Raw genomic sequence first — 23484 nt, forward strand, 5'->3', positions numbered from 1 at the left:
GCTCCCTTTCCTTTAGAGGACTTGCCTGCCATATTTACTTCAAAAAGACAAGGCCTTAGAGCACCAATCTAGGAGGGGTCAGTTTTTTCCTAGGCATGAAATCTTCAGGTCAACACTTGTCACCTCTCAAAGCCTTAGCCAATATCTCCTCTGACACGGTATTGCTGGGCCATGCATGGAAAGGAATTCAAAACTTGGGGAGTCATGACAAGGAGCATGAGAACTCATCTGGAAGACAGTTCTTGTAGTTGATCCAGTAACCATTTAACTGGAGGTACAAAGAATAGGACTGTTTTGATGTAGCACAGTGCCCTAATCATGTGGTCATGGCCTATTCTTCCTCCTCTGTCACTGTCCTTGTAGCCCCCTTCAGGTTACTGGAAGGCTGCTCTCAGGTCTCCCCAGAGCCTTCTCTTCTCCAGGGTGAACAGCCCCAGCTCTCTCAGCCTGTCCCCACAGGGGAAGGATCCAAGCCCTCTTGTCTTATCCAAATGCTTTGCTTTAAAAGCTCAGCTACAGAACATTGCACTTCAGGTGCTTTTTACAATTTCTCCACAGTGGCCCAGCTTGAAATCCATCTCCCAGTAGGAAGCAAATTCACTGTGGGTCTCCTGCAGAAACAAAACTGTTTGTTCATTTATTTGCTACACCTCTGCTAAATAATAAAAATGTTTGAGAAAAAAAATCTCCTTAGCATAATGCCAGCAATGTCAATGTCAAATAAAGATAACAAACCTCTTTCTCTATAAGAATAATTACATCTTTATCAGATACCAATCACTAAACACACAGTGTGACTGTATTTGTATAACAAGAGGTAGCTAAGAAAACAGATGGGTGTTTGCAGAAGCTGTATGAATGCATATTTATATGTAAAACCAGAGTGGAGTATACATGCAGGGTGTTTGGTTCCTCCCAAACAAGGCAACAAGACCACTTAAGCGAGCTGAAAAGTCTGTGGATGATGACAAGAAATCAGGATGATTTGTGGTCAGTTCTAAGGGGATTCAGCCCCATAACAGAAAAATATTGAGCAGAGAGCAAAGGAGATTATGAAAGGTTTTATTCCCTTCTTAGAAAGAAGAGGTGTAATGAGAAGGCAGCTATGGGTTTCTACCAGTAAGAGGCTGATCTACGACGGCTTCACCCTTTGTGTTGTTCATTGTGTCTGAAGCACTCCAACATGCAGAACTGTCTCTGACAACACAGAGTTTCATAAAAAGGTCAAAATTAAAGGTAGAAAATGCAAGCATCACAGCTGAAAGCAATTTCTTATGCCTTAACTCCCCTGATTCTGAAGTTCAGTGTACACTTTCAGCTTGTAGAAAACAGAGCAAGCTTAACGTTGTCTTAGAATCATAGATTCAGTCAGGGTTGGAAGGGACCTCAAGGATCATCCAGTTCCAACCCCCCTGCCATGGCCAGGGACACCTCACACTGCATCAGGCTGGCCAGAGCCTCATCCGGCCTGGCTGCAAACACATCCAGGGATGGGGCCTCAACCACCTCCCTGGGGAACCCATTCCAGGCTCTCACCACTCTCATGGGGAAGAACTTCTTCCTTATGTCCAGCCTGAATCTCCCCACTTCCAGCTTTATTCCATTCCTCCCAGTCCTGTCACTCCCTGACACCTTCAAAAGTCCCTCCCCAGCTTTCTTGTAGCTTCAAATACTGGAAGGCCACAAGAAGGTCACCTCAGAGCCTTCTCTTCTCCACACTCTCTCAGTCTGTCTCCAGAGCAGAGCAGCTCCAGCCCTCTGCTCATCCTCATGGCCCTTCTCTGGACACCTTCCAGTATGTCCATATCCCTCTTGTAATAGGGACTCCAGAACTGAATGCAGTACTCCAGGTGGGGTGTCACCAGTGCAGAGGGAGAGAATCACCTCCCTTGCCCTGCTGGCCACACTTCTCCTGATGCAGCCCAGGCTCTGGTTGGCTCTCTGGGCTGCAAGTGCACATTGACAGCTCCTGTTGAGCTTCTCATCCCCCAGCACCCCCAAGTCCCTCTCCTCAGGGCTGCTCTCCAGCCAGTCCCTGCCCAGCCTGCATTTGTGCTTGGGATTGCCTCGAGCCAGCTGCAGGACCTTGCCCTTGGTCTTGTTGAACCTCCTGAGGTTGGCTTGTGCTCAGCTCTCCAGCCTGTCCAGGTCCCTCTGGATGGATCCCTTCCCTCCAGCCTGTCTGCTGCACCACACAGCTTGGTGTCAGCAGCAAACCTGCTGAGGGTGCATTCAGTGCCACACTGTCTTGTTGGGCCTGGACTCCCTAGTCCTCTCCAGGTCAATTTTAACTGCACGTTTTGGTATTGTTCTTCTAGTTATTGTTTTCTTTCTTACTTTTTTCTAGTTCCTGCCACGCTGTCAGATAAGGTCCCACCAATGGTTGAAACTCCACTCATAGCATGTAAGTAAAGGAAATTCAATGTATTCAAGAAGTTCTCAGGTTTAGAGGATGTAGGCAAAGAAATCTAATACAAATATGGAAGATCACTGGTAAAAGAAGCCATGGATTATTAAGAGAAGAAAGGATGATTAAGAAATATGATATTGAACTGTTTTCTTGGTCAAAACATGGACAACTAATAAAGTTCTGGCTGATCATAACTATAACAATTTACAGGGCTATAGAAGATGAGTAGCAGATATGGGTGAAGCATATCTAATGGTGGACAGATGCTTTCTGATGCACAGAAAAATATCACACAGAATTACAGAATGTTAGGGGTTGGAAGGGACCTCAAAAGATCAAGTCCAACCTCCCTGCCACAGCAGGATCACCTAGAGCAGGTCACACAGGAATACATCCAGGTGGGTTTTGAATATCTCCAGAGAAGGAGACTCCACAGTCTCTCTGGGCAGCCTGATCCAGTGTTTTGTCACCCTCGCAGTGAAAATCTTTTCTGTATGTTCCTGTGGCACCTCCTCTGCTCCAGCTTGCACCCATTGCCCCTTGTCCTATCACTGGACATCACTGAGCAGAGCCTGGCTCTGTCCTCCCTGCACATCTTTATCAAGAGGAATGAGGGCACCCCTCAGGCTCCTCTGCTCCAAGTTTAAAGAGCCCCAGCTCCTGTACTCACAGGGAGATGTTTCACTCACCTCAGCATTTTTGTGGCTCTGCACTGGACTCTTTCAAGCAGTTCCCTGAGGTCCTTCTTGAACTGAGGGGCCCAGAACTGAACACAATATTCCAGATGCAGCCTCACCAGGGGGCAGAAGAACCTCCCTCAACCTACTAACCACAGCCCTTCTAATACACCCCAGGATGCCTTTGGCCTTCTTGGCCTCAAGGCCACGTCAAATGGAAGGAGGCAGGCAAAAATTGTTCAGTGATAAAGCGAAGCCTCGGACAAGTTGCTGTTCCCCATGTTAAGGCTGAGACTTTCAAGTCCTTTTTTAACAGCTGGTTTCCATTCACAGCTTCCAATCCTTCTCACAACAACCGGGTGTGCAGCACGTGGGGCAACTTCCACTTCAAGACCTTCGATGGAGCCATCTTCCACTTCCCTGGGCTCTGCAATTACGTTTTTGCATCCCACTGCAACGCTCCCTATGAGGATTTCAACATCCAGACCAGGCGCACAATGGTGAACAGTGCTCCAACAGTCAACCGTATCAGCATGAAGCTGGAGGGTGTAGTTATAGAGCTAAGGAAGGACATTGTCACCATCAACAGCAACAGGTAACTTTACTCATAACACCTGCTTGGTAGCCACAGGCTTTTTGTCCGAGCTTGCCAAGTGCTTTGGTGTGTTTGGGGATGGGGATGAGGAAGGAATTATGTTTTCTTCAGTAAATGTCACCATTATACTAACATAATTAATAAGCTGCTGTTAATTCCTTTCCCAGTAAAGCCATCCTTCCCTTAAAGATTATCTTAAAAAAAAAAAAAAAAAAAAAAAAGATAATTGGATGAAAATTCCTGAGGGACTGGATCCAAATCTAGATCCATACTTGATGGTGTTGGCCCATCAGATACGGTGGGTGACAAGTGGAGAGGGCCAATCTCTTTTCACAATAACAAGAAAAGGAACAATGGATACAAACTTGAACATAGAAAATTTCTCCTCAACATGAGGAGAAACTGCTTTACAGTGAGGGTGACAGAGCACTGGCACAGACTCACCTGTGAGGCTCACTTCACAGAGAGGTTGTAGAGAGTCCTTCTCTGACACATTCAAATTCTTCCTGGATTCATTCCTGTGTGGACTACCCTGGTGATCCTGCGTTGGCAGGGGGCTTGGACTCAACAATCTCTGGAGGTCCCTTCCAACCTCTCATGTTCTGTGATCTTATTTTTATAATCACTCTTCTTTTCACACAACTGCATTATTTTAGAATCCCTCCAAGATGCTGGATACCACAAGCCATTTATTTATTTTTCTCTTTACAAAACACCTGGACCAGAAACTACCTGACATTCTTTCTGCCTTTTCCCAGAGTCCAACTGCCCTACAGCCAGTCTGGAGTTGCAATAGAAAAAAACAGCATTTATGTGAAAGTTCTCAGCAAAATAGGTGTCATGTTGATGTGGAATGAAGATGACAGCATCCTGGTAAGAGCTGCTTCTGGACCTGTCTACACTTTCAGAGACCAGAGTTTATCTTTGGTCAAGCCAGTCCCTATCTGTTTCCTGTTACTGTCTCGTTCTTTCTTAATAAAGAGAGGTTTGCATCCAGGTAGTCCTCAAGAAAATTACAGGCTTACATCTAGTGGATAGCAGATATCTGCTTTTAAAAGGGTGAAAAACTACTTTCATTATATAATTAACACATTGGGATTGTTATAGGACTTGCTTACCCCTTCAAATATTATTTTTGAGCAGAATTTCACTCAGGATTTTTTTCTCTGTTGACTTAATTCTGTTGAACCAACAGAGAGAAAGAGGCTGAGAACAATATAGGCATGATAGTGAAAACTTAAATCTGCACCAATAGCTGTGAAATTGCATTGCCAGTCAAATCCAAGCCAAGTCTTCATTCTACCTCCTGGGTTTCAGTGAAGCTGCTAAACAAAATGATACAGTTTTGATGGAAAATACTCAGAGGCAGCAAATGCAGGTGCTTTCAGTGCTCTTGAATAGATTTTAGAATGCTTATACTAACTCCTCTCAATATACTGCCCATCATTTTAGCTGGAACTGAATGAGAAATACACCAATCAAACCTGTGGACTTTGTGGGGACTTCAATGGCTTTCCAGATTACAATGAGTTCTATAGCAACAGTAAGTATTTTGAAATTGAAAGAATTGGTTTCTGGAGACTCCAAGGTGGGTTTTCTTTATTCTTTTCACTCAAACATCATCAGCATTCCTCTTTCCTGTCCTCATAAATGATTGACTCATAAAATATGATTCATTATCTGCTGCAAGATATGCGATGCAGAGATCAGATAACATGATTCAATACATTATGTAGTAAAGAATACTGCTAATGACTCGTTGCATACTTCTGTGTCATGGTTTTGTTTACTAATCCCATAAAAATGAGCCAAATTTTCATTAATAAATAAAGATCAAAATATATTCAATGAAACGAAAGGCATTTGTGTTGTCTAGTCACGACATTTGTTTCAGTTCTGTCTTAAAAAATCAGAATATCTACATTTGCCTGCTGAATTGTGTAATCTTTGTGAGATCTTATCCTCATCTTTCTATTCCCAGCTTTAGCATTTTTTCACAGTAGCCTCCACTGTCCAAATCACTGTTTGGATTTTTCCCTTTCTTCCCTCTGTGGGCTCAACATAATCTGATAACAGCTTCTTGCTTTTCTGATATCTACATTTAGCCCATACTTGGGGCTAGACTCCAGTGGTTCTCTATCACCACATCACCTCTCCCCAGCAGAGAAGGGGAATCAGGAAAAGGAGACCCATGGGTTAAAACAAAAATAGATTTCATGGAACAGTCAAACTAACGCCAATATAATGTACATGAAGCCACACTCAGCCCAGTGACTGCACAATACTCACAATAAACAGGAGTACAGACCTCAGGATAGTGAGCAACACCCTCCAGAGGAAGTGGAAGAGCAACAAAAAACCCAAACCCCTTCCTATCAAGCTTTCCCCTTTTTACTAAGCCTGATTGTCTATGGTCTGGGATCACCTGTAGCAAATTCAGGTCAGCTGTCTTGGCTGACTCCAAACTGCTAAGTGTCTGCAGTCCAGGGCTGGCCTGGGATTCTGCCCCAGCCAAACCAGGACAGTTGGATAAAAATCTTAGTTTGCATCTAGATGTGATAGGCTCTGAATTGTTTTCTAATGCTTATTATGTTATGCAAGGTAAATTGAGATACTGATGCAGCACTCCCTTTGGAAGAGGTGAGGATCGGTCTGAAAGGTTTAAGAGAACAAGCTGCCTTAGCAGTCTTAAGAGAACAAGAAGAGAAGAGGCAGTTGCATTGCATCCAAACCCCTCAAGCTTCATTATGAACTCCTCCTGCACAGGTGCTGAGCTGACAGCCTTGCAGTTTGGGAACATGCAGAAGCTGGATGGGCCGACAGAACGCTGTGAAGACTACGCTCCTACCACGTCAGAAAACTGCCCCGAGAATTTGGTAAGGACCTTTGTCTGTTCTTCCATATTTCTTTTCATTTTCACTGTATCCTTCTACAGATACATGGAAGTCAACAGGGAAAGCTCTCAGATGACAGCAACTTCAATTATAGAATAATCAGACCAAAACCTTGCTTCTTTCTGTTGTTATAGGTCTGTAGAATGGTTTGGGTTAGAAAGGACCTTAAAGATCATCTAATTTCATCCCCCCTGCTATGGGCAGGGACATCTTCCACCAGCCCAGGTTGCGCAAGACCTCATCCAACCTGGCCCTGAACACTTTCAGGGTGGGGTTATCCATGACCTCCCTGTGCAACCTGTTCCAGTGTCTCACCACCCTCACTATCAAGAATTTCCTTTTAATCCCCAGTCTAAATCTCCCCCCTTCCAGCTTCAATCCATTCCCTCCTATCCTATCACTACAACGCCCTATAAAAAGTCCCCCCTCAGATTTCTTGTGGACTCCTCCAGGTACTGGATTTTCTGGAAGCTAATTATTATTTTTCCCTCCCTAGGATGACATATGCGAGAAAACTTTGACCAGCTCTGCATTTGCAGAGTGTAACACCCTACTTGATGTCAAAGACTACATCACAACTTGCCAGGCTGATTTGTGCCTCTCAGAAGCATCTAAAAACTCCTCATGTATCTGTGACACCCTCACTGAATACTCCCGGCAGTGTGCTCACGCTGGTGGACAACCTCTCAACTGGAGAACCTCAAAACTGTGCCGTAAGTATCACTGGAGATACTCTTACTTTGTGCCCAGAAACCAGCAACAAGTCTCAAATGGTGCCAAGGATGCATAAGAAATTCCAGACCTTTCAAGACTGTCTTCTCCTGGGACTTCTTGTGTACAAGTCCCAGCATGAAGACTTCAGCAACAGAGCAAAAGGGTTTAGTGCAGACTGGATTAAACCCTATCAAACAGTTGCATGGATACTGTAATTGGGAGTGAAAGTGTTATTTAATTAACTGGGACAGTAAAAGGAAGGAGATAAGGGAGAAAGAAGAAAGCATGAGGCATACTTGCTGGTTTGCATTCCTGTTTCTCTCTTTTTCTCCTGGTGGTTACAGCATATTTTTATTCTCAATTATTAACTGATTGGGCCTCTGCAGGTGTTTGGCTGGTTAAGCACTTATTTATCTCCTCTGGTTTGGTAGTGAGGAGTTTGCACCACTGTAATTCTCAAAGAGATTTGCACTGAATTAAAAGCATGCTAGACTGTGGGGTGTAGCTGTTGATAAAGTCAGCAGCATTTGCTCCAGAACAAAAGCCCATGAAGTACTGTTTGCCCTTCCAATGATAACTGCAAAATGCAAATACACTAAAGCTTTAGGAATTCAAGCCTCACAGTTCACTAGCAGTACAAGTGGGCATGGGAAGGATGCCTTCAGTAGAAACACTGGCTTTGCTGACTTTGGGGGCTCTTTACCTTGCTGATCCCAGAAATCCAGACACAGAATCACAGACAGACAGAATGCTAGGGGTTGGAAGGGACTTTGAAAGATCATCCTGTCCAACCCCCCTCCCAGAGCAGGGTCACCCCGGGCAGGCCACACAGGAGCATGTCCAGGTGGGTTTTTAATATCTCCAGAGAAGGAGACTTCACAGTCTCTCTGGGCAGCCTGATCCAGTGTTCTGTCACGCTCGCAGTGAAAAAGTTTTTCCTTATGTTCCCAGGGAACCTCCTCTGCTCCAGCTTGCACCCATTGCCCCTTGTCCTATCACTGGACATCACTGAGCAGAGCCTGGCTCCATCCTCCCAATTCTGCCTTTCCCAACTTTATAACCATAAATGAGGGCACCCCTCAGGCTCCTCTGCTCCAGGGTTAAAGAGCCTCATCTCCCTCAGCCTGTCCTCACAGGGGATGTTCTACTGCCTTCAGCAGCTTCGTGGCTCTGTGTTGGACTCCCTCAAGCATTTCCATGAGGTCCTCCTTGAACTGAGGAGCCCAGAACTCGACACAATGTTCTAGATGCAGCCTCATCAGGGCTGAGTAGAGGGAGAGGAGAACTTTTCTCAGTCATTGAGCCAGTCCAGCACATAGCATATCTCAGCTGTAAAATCTAAGTGACTTTGCACATTTGCACATTTTGAGAGCTGGTGGTGGATCTGCAGTTCAGTGTGGTTTTACATCTAGCTGAAAGACTGAAATGAATATAAATATTTTCACGTACCATGCACTAGAAATACTTCTGATTTAAAAAAGAATCTCTTCTCCTTTAAAATTTCAGCCAAGAAGTGTCCTTACAACATGGAATACCAGGAGTGTGGCTCCCCCTGCGCTGACACGTGCACCAACTCTGAACGATCCCAGGTTTGTGAAGAGCACTGCATGGACGGTTGCTTCTGCCCCCAAGGCAAGTTCTTCTGTACTCCCATCTGAGATCAAACAACAACAGCTTACCTCTAGGATTTGGGTGGGTTCCATGGGGTTTAAGCCTCCAGTGTTTGCATTTTTCACAGCTACAGGCAACAAGCATTTGTCCTGATGCAGATGAGAAAAGACACCTGAATTAATTACCAAAGCATGTGCAATATTCAGAAGGCAGGGAAGCAGTAGGGCAAACAAAGCAAAACCAGTCTCTCCACAAGCCACCTGTGCTGCAGTAAGTCCCTTTTTCAGAGCAGGTGGAATTTAAGAACATAAAGGTTGAATCCTTTGCTGTGTAAACTGGCACAGTCATACTGTGCTCAGCACAGCCATGGCCAGTCCTGACAGCTGTCTCTAAGATGATACTTAGGTTTTGTAACAAAAAAAATATGGAAATATCTTTTTTTTAAAAAAGCAAGAGAAGATGTAAATACCTCTTTAATTGATCAAGGGTCACTAGCAGGAGCTGGGAAGTGATTGTGCCCTTGTATTTGACACTGGTGAAGCCACGTGTAAAATACTGGCTTTGTTTTTTTGGGGCCCTCACTATAAGAAAGACATTGATGTGCTGGAGTGTGTTCAGAGAAGGGCAACAAAGCTGGTGAAGGGTCTAGAGCATGAGTATTTTGAGGAGTCACTGGGAACTGGGCTTGTTTAGTCTGGAGGAGTCTATGGAATGACCTTCTCACTCTCTACTACTCCCTGAAAGGAGGTTGGTGTGAGTTGGGAGTTGGTCTCTTCTCCCAGGTAAGAAGGTAAAGGACCTCAAGCTGCACCAGGGGAGGTTTATATTGGATATTAGGAAAGATTTTTTTACTGAAAGAAGGTTGGTCAAGCATTGGAACAGGCTGCCCAGAGCAGTGGGGGAGTCACCCTCTCTGTGGATGTACAAAAGACATGTAGACATAGACTTCAGGACATGGCTTTGTGGGCATAGTGGTGTTAGGTTGACAGCTGCACTAGATGATATTAGAGGTTTTTTCCAACTTCAATGATTCTACAACTCTAAGGTTTTGCCTTTTCTATTTAATCTAGGGACTGTATTTGATGACATCAACAACTCTGGCTGCATTCCCCGTGAGCAGTGCTCCTGTATTTACAACGGCAACACCTATGCTACAGGAACTTCTTTTTCAGAACCCTGCCAGAGCTGGTAATCTTTGTTACTTCTCTAACTCACTGTTTCCTCTCAAATGCTTAATGGCTTATTGTCTGTGATTGCATCACTGGTAGCTGATATGTGTGTTTAACTGACCACTACAGTTTCAAAACATCCCTAAGGAACAGCCTTAACCAGCTTTGTGCTTTAACTCAAGGAGATCAAAGCAAGGATTTATGATGTTTAGATTTCTCACCAGTCCATTAAAATGCTTCCTGGTTGTTTATTTTGTTCAAACATTTGGGCTCCTTTTGTGTACTTGTAAATATTTATTTTCTCTGGAGAAAGCAAGGGATGGCAAAATGCAGCCTTCAGCCTTGATTTCACAATTATTAATTCTGTGCACTAGCACATCACCTTAGAGAACAGAAAAGCTCCTCATCAGTAAATGTGGGGTTACACTTCTGTGAGCGTCTGATCCGTTTCTATGACAAGGATGTGTTCAAGAAATGTATGGATATGGCACTTTGGAACATGGCTTAATGGCCATGGTGGTGTTAGGTTGATGGCTGGACTTGATGATCTTAGAAGGCTCTTCCAACTGAAACAATTCCATGATTCTGTAATTCTATGACAAAACAGAAGAGATTTTAATTTTTTATTGGGCTTCATGGTAGCCACAAAAACAAAGCAGTTACTCATCCAATACCTGGTGCTGACCTGTTCACTTGACCAGAGAAGGAAAACAAATAAATAAAATAAGTGAATGCATACCAGAATCATTCCTTTTAATCACAGAATCACAGAATATGTCTGGTTGGAAAAGACTTCAAAGATCATCCAGTCCAACCCCTGACCAGGAACTGAAGTGTCAACACTAAACCATGTCCCTAAGTGCCAGGTCCACAAGCTGCTTGAACACCTCCAAGGACAGTGACTCCACTGCTGTTCTGGGCAGACCATTCCAATGTTTGAGAACCCTTTCAGTGAAGAAATATTTCCTAATATCTCACCCTAAATCTCTCCTGGTGTAGCTTGTATCCATTTCCTCTAGTCCTGTCACTTGACACCAGGAAGAAGAGGCTGCCTTCTCCTCGCTCCAACCTCCTTTCAGGCAGTTGTAAAGAGCACTGAGGTCTACCCTCAGCCTCCTCTTCTCTGGACTGAACACCTCCAGCTCCCTCAGCCCCTCCTCATAGCCCAGGTGCTCCAGGCCCTTCTCCAGTCTCATTGCCCTTCTCTGGACATGCTCCAGCACCTCAATGTACCTCCTATAGTGAGGAGCCCAGAACTGAACACAACACTCAAGGTGTGGCCTCCCCAGTGCTGAGCACAGGGGGATGACCACCTTCCTCTTCCTGCTGGACACAGTGTTTCTGATCCAAGCCAGGATGCCATTGGTTTAATCCTGCATCACATCTTCACAGAATTCTGTAAAGTCTTACTTCTAGATTTACCAGGTGTCAAACTACAGTTTGAACGAAAAAGCAGCAACAAAATAGCTGAGGCCAGCATCACTGTAATTCACTTTGCTCTGGACCACTGTTAGTGACTTGAGCTAACTTTATTTTCTCTCTCCCAGCACCTGCAACGGAGGCCAGTGGAACTGCATAGACAAGTCATGCCCAGGAATATGTTCAGTAGAGGGAGGTTCACACGTTTCCACCTTTGATAAAAAAACTTATGACCACCACGGAGACTGCACATATGTCCTTTCCAAGGTGGGAATCAGCTACTACTAGGTCATAAATCCTTTTTTATAGATTAAAGCCTAATTTATTTATTGCTACATATATAGGAAGAAGTGATCCCAATCAACACTTTTGAAACTCAGTTCCTTTGCCATACAACCATTAAGTTGCCTCTCACCTAGCCAGATGTTTATAAAACATTTGCTGCAGCCAAATGACAATCACCAGCTCACAGGATCACAGGATGTTAGAGGTTGGAAGGAACCTCTGAAAAACATCAAGTCCAACCCCTCTGCCAGAGCAGGACCATAGAATCCAGTCCAGGTCTCACAGGAACACATCCAGACGGGGCTTGAAAGTCTCCAGAGAAGGAGACTCCACAACCTGTCTGGGGAGCCTGTTCCAGTGCTTGCAGCTTACAGCAAAGTTTTTCCTCATGTTGAGGTGCAGCTTCCTGTGCTGTAGTTTCCATCCATTGCCCCTTGCCCTATCGCAGGGCACAAGTGAGCAGAGCCTGTCGCTGTCCCTTCCCTCCTGACACCCAGCCCTCACATATTTATAGACATAGATTAGATCCCCTCTCAGTCTTCTCCTCTCCAGACTAAACAGCCCCAGGATGTCATGCAGCAGTGTATGGTCTTTACTGGGGAATTTCAGTTCTGTGATGTGGTGATTGCTGAAGAGCATTGCCTTTTTTAAGGACTTGCTTAGTCTACGTTCTTTTCAGTGTGGTTAATCCAACTTCCTTGCTGAGTTGCACAATTTTCCCATGTTACTGGTATGGCATTGGGCCAGAGTGAATTGGTATGTTTCACTTCTGGGAAGCTCAAATTCAGAAAATCACTTCAAGCTACATTTTATTTAGGTTTTGAACATTTTTAAACAGATCTAAAAGGAAGTCCAAAGAAACAGAAAAATTAGAAGTTAATTAATTCCTTGCCCGTGCTGGGGAGGTTGGAATAGATGATCTCTAAGGTCCCTTCCAAGTTAAGCCATTCTATGATTCTATGAATCTAATTATAATAAAAATACTTCATTACAGCAATGTGCAAGAGAAATGTTTTGATCTTTTAGGGGCTGCTTCTGTTTGCTCTTTGCTTTCCTTTTTCCTCATCTGCACAATTCAGATGGGAAGAGGGGAAAAAAGCCTTATGCTACCATTCTCCTGAAAAATATTTTATCTGAAATTTTTGTCTAGCATTGACACCAGCTACAGAGAAATGAAAGATACAGTAGAATGGAATCAGACATTAGAAGTGTGCATAAAGAAAAGCTCCAAATATGTACATCATCCATAAAATCCAAAACCAGATTCTAATCCTTTTGTTGTTTCTAATCATTATGAAAGGCAAACCGGAATATTACCTATAAGAAGCCCTAGCATTTGGAAGTCTGGATCTTCTCCAGAAACAGAAATGATTGTTCACTATTGAGAAAAAAAATGTCAGGGGGAAGCTTTTGTCATTAGCCTTTCATGAAATAACTGCTGGCTTTGTTGTTTCAGCACTGCACAGATGAAACCTTCACCATCCTGGCAGAGCAGCGCAAGTGTGGCGTGACAGACACTGAGACCTGCCTCAGGACAGTGACCCTCAACATGGACAAAGGACAAACTGTAAGGGTGCAAAAGCAGCAGGGGAAATGGCTTTTAGAACTATGGGGAGCAAAGAGCCTGGGCCTTAGTCTGTCCAGGAACTGCATTTCTCTCTGAAATGGGCAGCAGCTATGATAAGCACACATTATTTGTCATCAAGCGCACAGAAATTGATTCTGTTACAAAAATCAGATTAGCCACAAATTTGGCTTTGTGGATGTTCATTAAGAAAAGCATTGTTGCTCACAAAGCAGAAAAAAAAGCTATTTTCAGCTATTTTCTCTGCCAATTAGATGGGGGGGGGCGGGGTGGGAAGAAGAGCAGCTTTTAGGTTAGAAACTACAACAGTAAGGGATGTAATTCATCACAAAGATGTGTTCAGCAAAACCAAGATGATGTAATTCCCTAAGGAGCTGAGAAAGCCTCTTTTAAAATATTCCTTTTATGTCAGGGAAAATTAGTGTAAGTGTACAAAGTGGAAAAAGAGAGGAGGTGAAAGAGAAAACAAACTCCCCTTATTATTTAATACCCTTTTAATGAACGTCCCTGGAATCATCACCATTATTTGGGCTGTAGTAATCCTTCACACATTTGCCTCTTGTTCTTCTCCTTCCTTACCAGGTTGTGGAGGTCAGATATGACGGTGGTGTGTTTATGAACTCCATCTATACCCAGCTACCCATCTCAGCAGGTATTTTGTTCTCTAGTAGTCCCTTGAGCAATGATCTCAGAACTTCAGCTTCGCACCTGCTTGTTTTCTAAAACCATGGAAATAAAAAGACAATGAGCTGTTCATAACCTGCATGTTCACACCTCTGGGCTATTCTTGAGTCACACAAGTCCTTTTGAATAAGAAGTAGGAAGTTTGGTGACATAAGGATGTAGGAGAGCATAAAGCATAGGCAAGAGTTCAAATGGAAGCAAGCAGCACTTAACACTTTCCTGACGTGATCAATGTAAGGTTTACTTCCTTCTCACTGCCCAAATCTGAGCAAAGACATCTGTTAACCTCTTCTACCTCTTTGATCTTTTTTTTTAACTTGCCACCTTCCCATTCACACTTCCTCAGAAAGAAATTTGCATTTTGCTCCCTGTCTCAATAACTAATGATTCCATGAGGTATCTCTGACCTCCAGGTCTGTTCATTTTCCTTCTCCAGCAGAGTGAGGGCTCCGATGTTTGCTGTACAGGCATAGAACAAAACCAGAATTATTCTTTTTACTGATCAGTGCCATACAGTCTTATTCTCTTGGAAAGAGTAGTTTCAACTGCTCAATGCTGAGACAGCAAACCAAGTTAACAACTTGGTAGCTACACGCAAATTTTGCAATGTAGCTTTTCATTTGTATTTCTGATTCATTTCCATGAAGATTGGTTTTATTTCACCTCGGAATTTGCAACAATTGTGACAGAAATCCCAGAAGAATAATGTAATGATGCACTGCATCCAGCATTTGACCTCACTCAGAAACTGACCATTCTGGGGTTTTTCATCTGTAGCTAATGTCATTGTGTTCAGACCAACATTCTTCACTGTCACGCAGACAAACTCTGGTTCCCACTCAGAAATCCAAATCATACCCTGGAAATCCAAATGACACCTTCTCCTTCTCTTGGAAAGAGTACTTTCAAACTGCTTAATGTTGAGACAGCAAATCAAGTTAACAACTTGATAGCTATGAGCCAGTTCTGCAATGGAGATTTTCATTTGTATTTCTGATTAATTTTCATAAAGATTTGCTTTATTTCACCTCAGAATTTGCAACAATTGTGATAGAAAACCCAAAATAATAATGTAATGATGCACTGCATCCAGCATTTGACCTCACTCAGAAACTGACCAATCTGGGTTTTTTTTTTCATCTGTAGCTAATGTCATCGTGTTCAGGCCTTCAACATTCTTCATCATCATGCAGACAAACTTTGGTGTCCACCTGGAAATCCAAATCACACCCATCATGCAAGTGTTTATGCGACTGGATCCTGCTTTCAAAGGCCAGACCTGCGGTAAATGAACAAAACACCCCAAGCGCACCTTGGGCGATGCCTTCTGTCTGGTATGAGCACTATAAACTTCTTTCTGCTTCTCAACAGGTCTCTGTGGAAACTTCAATAATGTCCAAACTGATGACTTCAGGCCCATAAGTGGAATAATTGAAGGGACAGCATCAGCATTTGCTAACACATGGAAAACTCAGGCCTCATGCCCTAACGTCCAGCGCAGTTTTGAGAACCCTTGTGCCCTCAGCATTGATAATGGTGAATGCTCCTTAGAATTTGGGCCAGCTTATTTTTTGGTGTTCTTCTTTCCCCCCTAAGGAAAACAGATCTCTTAGAAAGCAAAGATAAGAGAATAAAGACTTACATACTTGCTACAAACATACACCTGACATCAGAAGCAAATATTCCAAAGGAGAGCATCAAGGATAAGTAAGATGGCAAAGGAAAAGTCATAGGAATATAATGGAAGGAAACTGCATGGTCACTGAGAACAGAGAGGATGTCTAAGCTGACAGCTTGGTATTAGAGGAATGAATTGCAGGAGTATCTGCCAATATTTCATTCACTCCCTTCAACAAGGATGGAGAGAGACTGTTTACTAGGGCCTGCAGTGATAGGACAAGGGGCAATGGCTTCAAACTAGAGAAGGGCAGACTGGATATTAGGAACAAGTTCTTTACTGTGAAGGTGGTGGAACACTGGAACAGGTTGCCCAGGGAGGTGGTTGAGGCCCCTTCCCTGGAGATATTCAAGGTAGGGTTTGACAAGGGCCTGGGCAACCTGATCTAGTTGGGATGTCCCTGCTGACTGCGGGGACGTCGGACTGGATGACCTTTGGAGGTCTCTTCCGGCCTGGACCATTCTATGATTCTGTAAGATTTAGGAGCCTTAGCCCACAAACTAAGTGGGGAAAAAATGGAAGGAGATTGAGAGGTCTGGTGTCATTTCAGAATTGGTTCCATAGGCCAGGGCAGTGTGGTTTGAGAACTTACGGAGTGCAAAGAGTAATGTTCATTCATGTTGTGTGTTCCCCTCACAGAAAAATATGCTCAGCACTGGTGTGGACTACTCACTAACAGCACAGGACCTTTTGCTGCCTGTCACTACGCAGTGAATCCCTCTGTTCACTACTCGGTACTTTGTTGGATTTTATTCTTTTCCTTTAGAGCCAATAGGAAGAGGATCATCCTTGGTGATCTCTGGAGGTCCCTTTCAACCCCTCACCATTCAATGATTATCCAAGAAGGGACTGTTCTAGACATGACTCCCGTCTTACACAACACCTCTATTTTCATTTGTGTACTGCAGCACTTCCTTCTCTCAACATGTGTGTCTGTTTGTGTTGTAACATTGCCCTACTTCAGTTGGCAGTCTTGGCTTCAAGGTCTTGACTTGCTTGCAAGTGAAAAAGCAGCTATTTACTCCTGGATGGATATACACATAGAATAGGAAGTGTATGTAAAAGCCTTGTCAAATGTTTGAAGACAGGCTGAGGGAGTTGGGGTTGTTCAGTCTGGGGAAGAGAAGGCTCCAAGGAGACCTTCTTGTGGCCTTCCAGTATCTGAAGGGGGCTACAAGAAAGCTGGGGAGGGACCTTAGGGAGTGAGAGGACTAAGGGGAATGGATCCAAGCTAGAGGAGGGGAGATTTAAAGTAGGTGTTAAAAAGAAGTTCTTCACCATAAGACACTGCACCAGGTTGCCCAGGGAGGTGGTAGAACCCTCATCCCTGGAGGTTTTTAAGTCCAGGCAGGATGTGGCTCTGGGCAGCCTGATCTAGTGGAAAGCATCCCTGCCCATGGTAGGGGGGTTGGAGCTGAATGATCCTTGAGGTACTTTCCAACCCTTACAATTGTTTGATTCTATGAATGTCCCTGAATTCTTGTCTCACCAGCCTCATGGTTCATTAATAACTACTTGACACAGAAAACTCATGAGCTAATTATTACCATTCTACTATCAGCCTGTGGCAAATATTTCTCCTCACAGTGAATCACCCAGGTGTGGACACTGGTGGAATGCCATGTCTTGGCTGGGTACTGTGAACAGAGCTTTGTAGAGTCTTGTGTGTTGGTTATGCTCATAACTGTGGTTCAGAGGAAGATGAAGCTGAACAGACTTTAAGGCCATTATTTGCCAATAACAGCTTTAGGCATCGACTGAATTTCCATTACCTTTACTCTCCCTGCCAGGAAATATAGACACAGAGTGGAAAGTGGTAAGGCTGTGTTAGTGTGTCTGTGAGTGAGCATACCTGAAGAAGGATTAGTGTTGAAGAGCAGAATGATAATGCTCTTTTTATTCTTCAGACGAGCAACATTACCAGTGCTAAGTGTTCCTTTTTCTCTCTTCTTAGAACTGCATGTTTGACACCTGCAACTGTGAAAACAGTGAGGACTGCATGTGTGCAGCCCTCTCTTCCTATGTGAGAGCTTGTGCTGCAAAAGGAATCCAGCTCCCCGGGTGGAGGACCAATGTCTGCTGTAAGCACTCTTAACCATCCCCCCCATCGATGAAAACTGCTGAGCAGAGATCAGTTCTGGGGTCTCCACAACAAGAAGGACATAGAACAGTTGGAGTGGGTCCAGAGGAGGGTCACAAAGATGATTAGAGGGCTAGAGCACCTCCCCTATGTGGACAGGATGAGAGAGTTGGGGACGTTCAGCCTGGAGAAGAGACCTTAGAGTAGCCTTCCAATACCTGAAGGGGCTGCAGGGAAGAGGGGGAGGGACTTTTGACAAGGGCTTGTAGTGATACGATGAGGAGCAAGAGCTTTAATCTGGAAGAGGGGATATTGAGACTGGAGATGAGGAAGAAATTGTTGAGAGTGAGGGTGCGGAGACACTGGAACAGGTTGTCCAGGGAGGCTGTGGATGTCCCTTCCCTGGAGGTGTTTAGGGCCAGGCTGGATGAGGCCTTGAGCAACTTGGTCTAGTGGGAGGCATCATTGCCCATGGGAAGGGGGTTGGAACCAGCTGATCCTTAAGGTCCCTTCTAGCCCAAACCATTCTATGATTCTATGACCTGGGTTTCTCTATTTCCCATTCTTATGGTAGCACCCAATGGAGATTTCTTTCCAAAATTCCATCAGAGAAAGCATCTTCATCTTTACATACATCACTTCCTCCACATGTACTGTAGACTTTTGGGTCTAACTGTGGATGTATTCAGAAATACATTTAAATAAAATATGCAGCATAGGCAGAGGTGTATTGTCTCCATGCTATTTCTGCTGCCTATGATCTCATTTTTTCTCACCAAAAATGATCACCTGGAACTAACAAACATTCTATTTTCCTCTCTCAAGCAAAGTACACCACCTCATGTCCCAAATCCCTCAGCTACAGCTACACCATCTCTTCCTGCCACCCCACCTGCCGCTCTCTGAGCGAGCCTGATGTCACCTGCAGCATCAAGTTTGTCCCAGTTGATGGCTGCACCTGTGTAAATGGAACCTACATGGACGAGAGTGGTAAATGTGTGCCTGCTAAAGAGTGCCCCTGCTACTACAGAGGAACTCCACTGCCTCTCGGAGAAGTTATCCGGGAAAATGGACTTGTTTGGTAAGTGAGTCTTTCCCCAAACTCTCAAGCAATAGGACATGTGTTTACCATTTAAACTGCTCTCCCTCTGCCTTGCCTGGTTTGTAATTTCAAGTTCTCTCTTTTTTTTTTTCCCACTTCATTTCAACATTTAAGGATTGTACACATTCCCAGAGCTGGAAGCTGGGATGGGGATCAGAATGAAGCCCCCAGAATCCAAGGGAAGATGGTTAGCCAGGTGCTTACCACTTAGATGTACACAAATCAACAGGGCTGGATAGGATCCAGTGGTGCTGAGGGAGCTGGTGGAAGTGGAAGTGCTCACCAAGCCGCTTTCCAACATTTACCAGCAGTCCTGCCTAACCAAGGAGGTCCACGCTGACTGCAGGCTAGCAAGTGTGACACCCATCTACAAGAAGGGCTGGAAGGGAGGATAAGACAAGATGAAACGGCCTCAAGTTGTGCCAGGGAAGGCTTAAGTTGGACGTGAGGAACAATTTCTTCCCCCAAAAGGTTGTCAAGCACTGGAACAGGCTCCCCAGGGAAGTGGTGGAGTCCCCATCCCTGTAGGTGTTTCAAAGCCATGTAGATGTGGTGCTGAGTGGCCCAGTTCAGTGGTGACCTGGCAGTGCTGGGTTGATGGTTGGACTTGATGACCAACCTACATGGTTCTATGATATTTCCAGATCAACAGAACAATTGTATTTAGGTGCATTTTAGATTTGCTTCCATGATTTCTTAATGATTGCTGTTATTTGTTATGATAACACCAGCAAGGATTGATCCTATGGGACAGTAAGCTACAAGCAGAGACTTCACACATACTCCAGCCTATGATTTTTCTCTTGTTAAGCAATAGTGCCAATCATATAAAAGCAGCACTGAGGGAAATTATTTCCTGAGACTGCAAAACAGCCTTGTGGAATTCCTTTGGAAAATTCTCAACCCTGGCAAAAGAAAAGTAGCTCTCAGTTCCAATATATGGTTTGAGGGGGGGAAAACACCCCAACAAACAAACAAACAAAAAAAAACAAAACCAACTATTCTCTCTTACAGCAATTGCATCGAGGGAAAATTGAATTGCATTGGAGCACCCAATTCAGCTCTAGGTAAAAACAAAAAAAAAATAATAATCTTCTATTTATCTTTTTGTCTGTGTCAGGTTTTGGTCAGAAATAGTTACTAGGATTCATTTTTCTTGATGGATTTTTAAATAATAGAAGTATTTCTCATTTAGCTATAGTGCAATAGCTAGCATGAAAAGCAGGAGTGAGCCTAGATTCCTGATAAAAGCTCTTTTGCATAAAGATTTGTTTCTGAAATACTGTGGTGGGGTTGTGGTTTTTTTTTTTTTTTTGTTTTGGTTTGGGTTTTTTGGGGGAGAGTCGTTGTTTTGTTTTGTTTGCACTGAGAATTCAGTGCTCTGCTAGTGAGTCTCCTAGTAGATTGAATTATTAGTAGATTAAATAGCAACAGCAATCCCCAAGAACTGAAATGTGCAATTTGCAAAGAGTTTCTAGATGGTTTCAGTGACTACAGTTATGGCATAAAGCTTGTGGCATTTCTTACCACTCTCACTTCTCTCCTCTTTCTAGTCTGTGAATCTCCCTTGGTCTACTTCGACTGTAGAAATGCCACTGCAGGAAAAACTGGAGCAGGATGTCAAAAAAGCTGCCAGACTCTAGATATGAAGTGTGTAAGTATATCAGGGTTGCATTAAATGCTGGAGCCACGTTTTGCCTGTGCTCTTGGTGCTGAGGTCATTGATATATCTATCTGAACTACTCCGAATCTACAACACAGATGCTTTGCTCTTGTAGCCTAAAACCATGTTATGAAGCATTAGACCAAAATAAAATAAAGTAGCATCCACTATAATTCATAAGAATAGTGTCTACTTCCTTCAGCTACTGCAGGTAAAAGCAATCAGTAGGGAAATGTCCAGGGCTCTGCCATGCATTTTACTTCTTTAGGAGAATATGACTGGCTATAAACTGGTTAGGAGAAATCTTTCTCATACCATGATGCAGATGTGAACCTCTTGCACACCTAATTCTATTACTCCACCTAGGTGCATGGTGACCACATGCCATTGCAGGAATAATCAGCATATGAGATAAATAAGTTTCAATGTAATTCAACCAAACTGGGAAAAAATACTTTGTTTTGTTTTGTTTTGTTTTCCTTTTAAACCTTCCCTCAGTCTCAAATCACCCCCTATGAAGTGCAAAGCTTCTCCAGCTAACACACAGCAAGAGTTAAGATTCCATTTATTTCAGATTTCCCAAGCTCCCAGAATCAGTCTGTCTGGAGACAGACTGAGAGAGTTGGGGCTATTCAGTTTGGTGAGGAGAAGGCTCCAAGGAGACTTTATTGTGGCCTTCCAGTATCCAAAGGGGGTTTACAAGAAAGCTGGTGAGGGACTTTTTAGGATGTTAGGTGGTGATAGGACTAAGGGGAATGGAGCAAAACTAGAAGTGGGGAGATTCAGATTGGATGTTAGGAAGAAACTTTTCACCATAAGGGTGGTGAAACACTAGAACAAGTTGCCCAGGGAGGTGGTGGAAGCCTCATCCCTGGAGGTTTTTAAGACCAGGCTGGATGTGGCTGTGAGCAACCTGATCTAGTGGGAGGTGTCCCGGCCCATGGCAGTGGGGTTGGATCCTTGAGGTCCTTTCCAACCCTGACCATTCTATGATTCTAAAACATTTCTCTTTAACAGACGTATATTCTATGAAATCAATGGCTAAAAACTTCCTTTTTGTTCCCATCCTAGAATTACTCTGTAGTCCTCTCCCATTTAAGATGGGCTCAAATAAGACCATACAAAGACACTTTAGGAGAATTTCATCTTCCTTTTTCTACTCTGATGATTTCATTCTGAAATGACTTCTTCCTTTTGCCTTTTCAGTATAGCACACAATGTGTATCTGGCTGTGTGTGCCCAAATGGGCTCGTGTTAGATGGGAATGGTGGTTGTATTCCTGAAGAGCAATGTCCTTGTATTCACAATGAAGCCACATACCAGCCTGGGGAAAAGATCAGCGTTGACTGCAACACCTGGTAAGGATTTCCTCAGAAGCAGCCTTCCCAGTTCCACCATTTGCCTTTCCAAAGAGCATAAGCAGTAGAGCAGTAAGGAAAGATGTGGGTTGCACACTTCATCAGCTGGTGGATCTTTTAGGTTTGGCTTAAATGATATGAGCAGGTTTTCTTCTCAAGCAGGCAGATAGCTAAAACACAGGATGGATGGAAACCTTTGGGGCAACAGCATTCATGAAGTATTAACTGATAGTTAATGCTTTTGGAGTAGCAGAGAACTTGGATTTGATTATTTGTGGGGAAAATGTAAAGAACTATTTTAACTCCAGAATCAATACAACATTGACTGGAAGCTGCCAAACAAATTCTGGGTTGTTGGGATGTGTCTACACAAAACAGAGAGCTGGTTTATTATTAAATTGTTTTCTTCTCATTCCTAGTGTCTGCAAGAATAGGAAGTGGGAATGCACCAAAAATCAGTGTCTGGGCACTTGTGCTGTTTATGGAGATGGTCATTATAAGACCTTTGATGACAAAAGGTTCAGCTTCAATGGAAACTGTGAATACACACTAGTTCAGGTACTGATAACTAGGAATAGTAAATGAAACACAATCTTGATCGTGTCTACAAAAATAATGGATTTGAAAATGTTACTCTCTGTCCAGAGTCACTGTGGGAAGAGTGGAATCACCAGTGGGACCTTCAGGGTTATCACCGAAAATATTCCCTGTGGTAACACTGGAACAACTTGCTCAAAATCTATCAAAGTTTTCTTGGAGGTAAGAAGGTTTTGTGTGGAGACAGGTTTTGTCCTGTATCTGTCTAAGGCTTAGGAGAGGCCTAGATATCCATTGCTTTAAGGAAGGGAGAAAGATATTTTTAAAAGCAGATCGACTCATATATTAAGCTTCACCTGGATTGAAGTGAAATGTTTGGTAGAGCTTCCCACTTTTCCATTTCCTGCCTGATCTTATACCATTCTTGGGCAAACTACAGATTAACAGGAAAATTGTCCTTAGAAGAAGAGATTTAGCCTATCACTACAGAAGATTATCTCACTCTGTGCAACAGAGACTGCCAGAACACCTTTTTGACTCACACCATCTAAATTACCTTTTCCACCTCAAGTCCAGAAACCTGAGATTTGATCAATATAGTTTGATTTATCACATTTGAATCACTTGCTTTCATTATGTGAACGATTTGTGGTGCTCTTAAAAGGAGAAGATGATGTTTAAGAGCACAGCTGAGTTCACTTCTAATTACCTTCTCCTCCTTCTTCAGAGCTATGAACTGATCCTTGGTGAGGAGCGTGTCAGTGTGGTAAAGAGGGGGCAGAATGATGAGGTGCCATACACAGTCCGTTCTATGGGTATGTACCTGGTAATTGAGACCATCAGTGGACTGGTCCTCATGTGGGACAAGAAAACCAGCATCTTCATCAAGCTCAGCCCTGGTTTTAAGGTGAGGAACTAGCACTTAAATGGCAATTTACAGTGCAGATATGGACTGGGTTTTAGTTTTGTTGAGGCCATGCCAAAATCCCAAGCAGATGAGGTCGTTAGCATTCCTGCAGGACA

The 23484-nt window shown here is 43.6% G+C and overlaps 1 protein-coding gene across 1 annotated transcript in view; it reads left to right on the top strand.

Annotated features, from left to right (window-relative positions):
* The first annotated feature begins 2379 nt into the window (after positions 1-2379).
* MUC5B (mucin 5B, oligomeric mucus/gel-forming) overlaps positions 2380-23484 on the top strand; it is a 45248-nt gene continuing 24143 nt past the window's right edge. Inside the window, exons 1-22 of the mRNA XM_054390737.1 lie at positions 2380-2404; positions 3421-3682; positions 4441-4555; positions 5135-5225; positions 6449-6558; positions 7073-7289; positions 8797-8922; positions 9972-10089; positions 11618-11756; positions 13231-13341; positions 13942-14011; positions 15190-15327; positions 15415-15579; positions 16361-16455; positions 17676-17802; positions 18627-18882; positions 19918-19970; positions 20457-20557; positions 21773-21924; positions 22344-22482; positions 22570-22683; positions 23189-23368. Coding sequence (XP_054246712.1) covers positions 2380-2404; positions 3421-3682; positions 4441-4555; positions 5135-5225; positions 6449-6558; positions 7073-7289; positions 8797-8922; positions 9972-10089; positions 11618-11756; positions 13231-13341; positions 13942-14011; positions 15190-15327; positions 15415-15579; positions 16361-16455; positions 17676-17802; positions 18627-18882; positions 19918-19970; positions 20457-20557; positions 21773-21924; positions 22344-22482; positions 22570-22683; positions 23189-23368 — 2904 coding nt within the window. The remainder of the gene's footprint in view (positions 2405-3420; positions 3683-4440; positions 4556-5134; positions 5226-6448; positions 6559-7072; positions 7290-8796; positions 8923-9971; positions 10090-11617; positions 11757-13230; positions 13342-13941; positions 14012-15189; positions 15328-15414; positions 15580-16360; positions 16456-17675; positions 17803-18626; positions 18883-19917; positions 19971-20456; positions 20558-21772; positions 21925-22343; positions 22483-22569; positions 22684-23188; positions 23369-23484) is intronic.

Source organism: Indicator indicator, chromosome 21 (genome assembly GCF_027791375.1).
Source record: "Indicator indicator isolate 239-I01 chromosome 21, UM_Iind_1.1, whole genome shotgun sequence".
Classification (NCBI taxonomy): Eukaryota; Metazoa; Chordata; class Aves; order Piciformes; family Indicatoridae; genus Indicator; species Indicator indicator.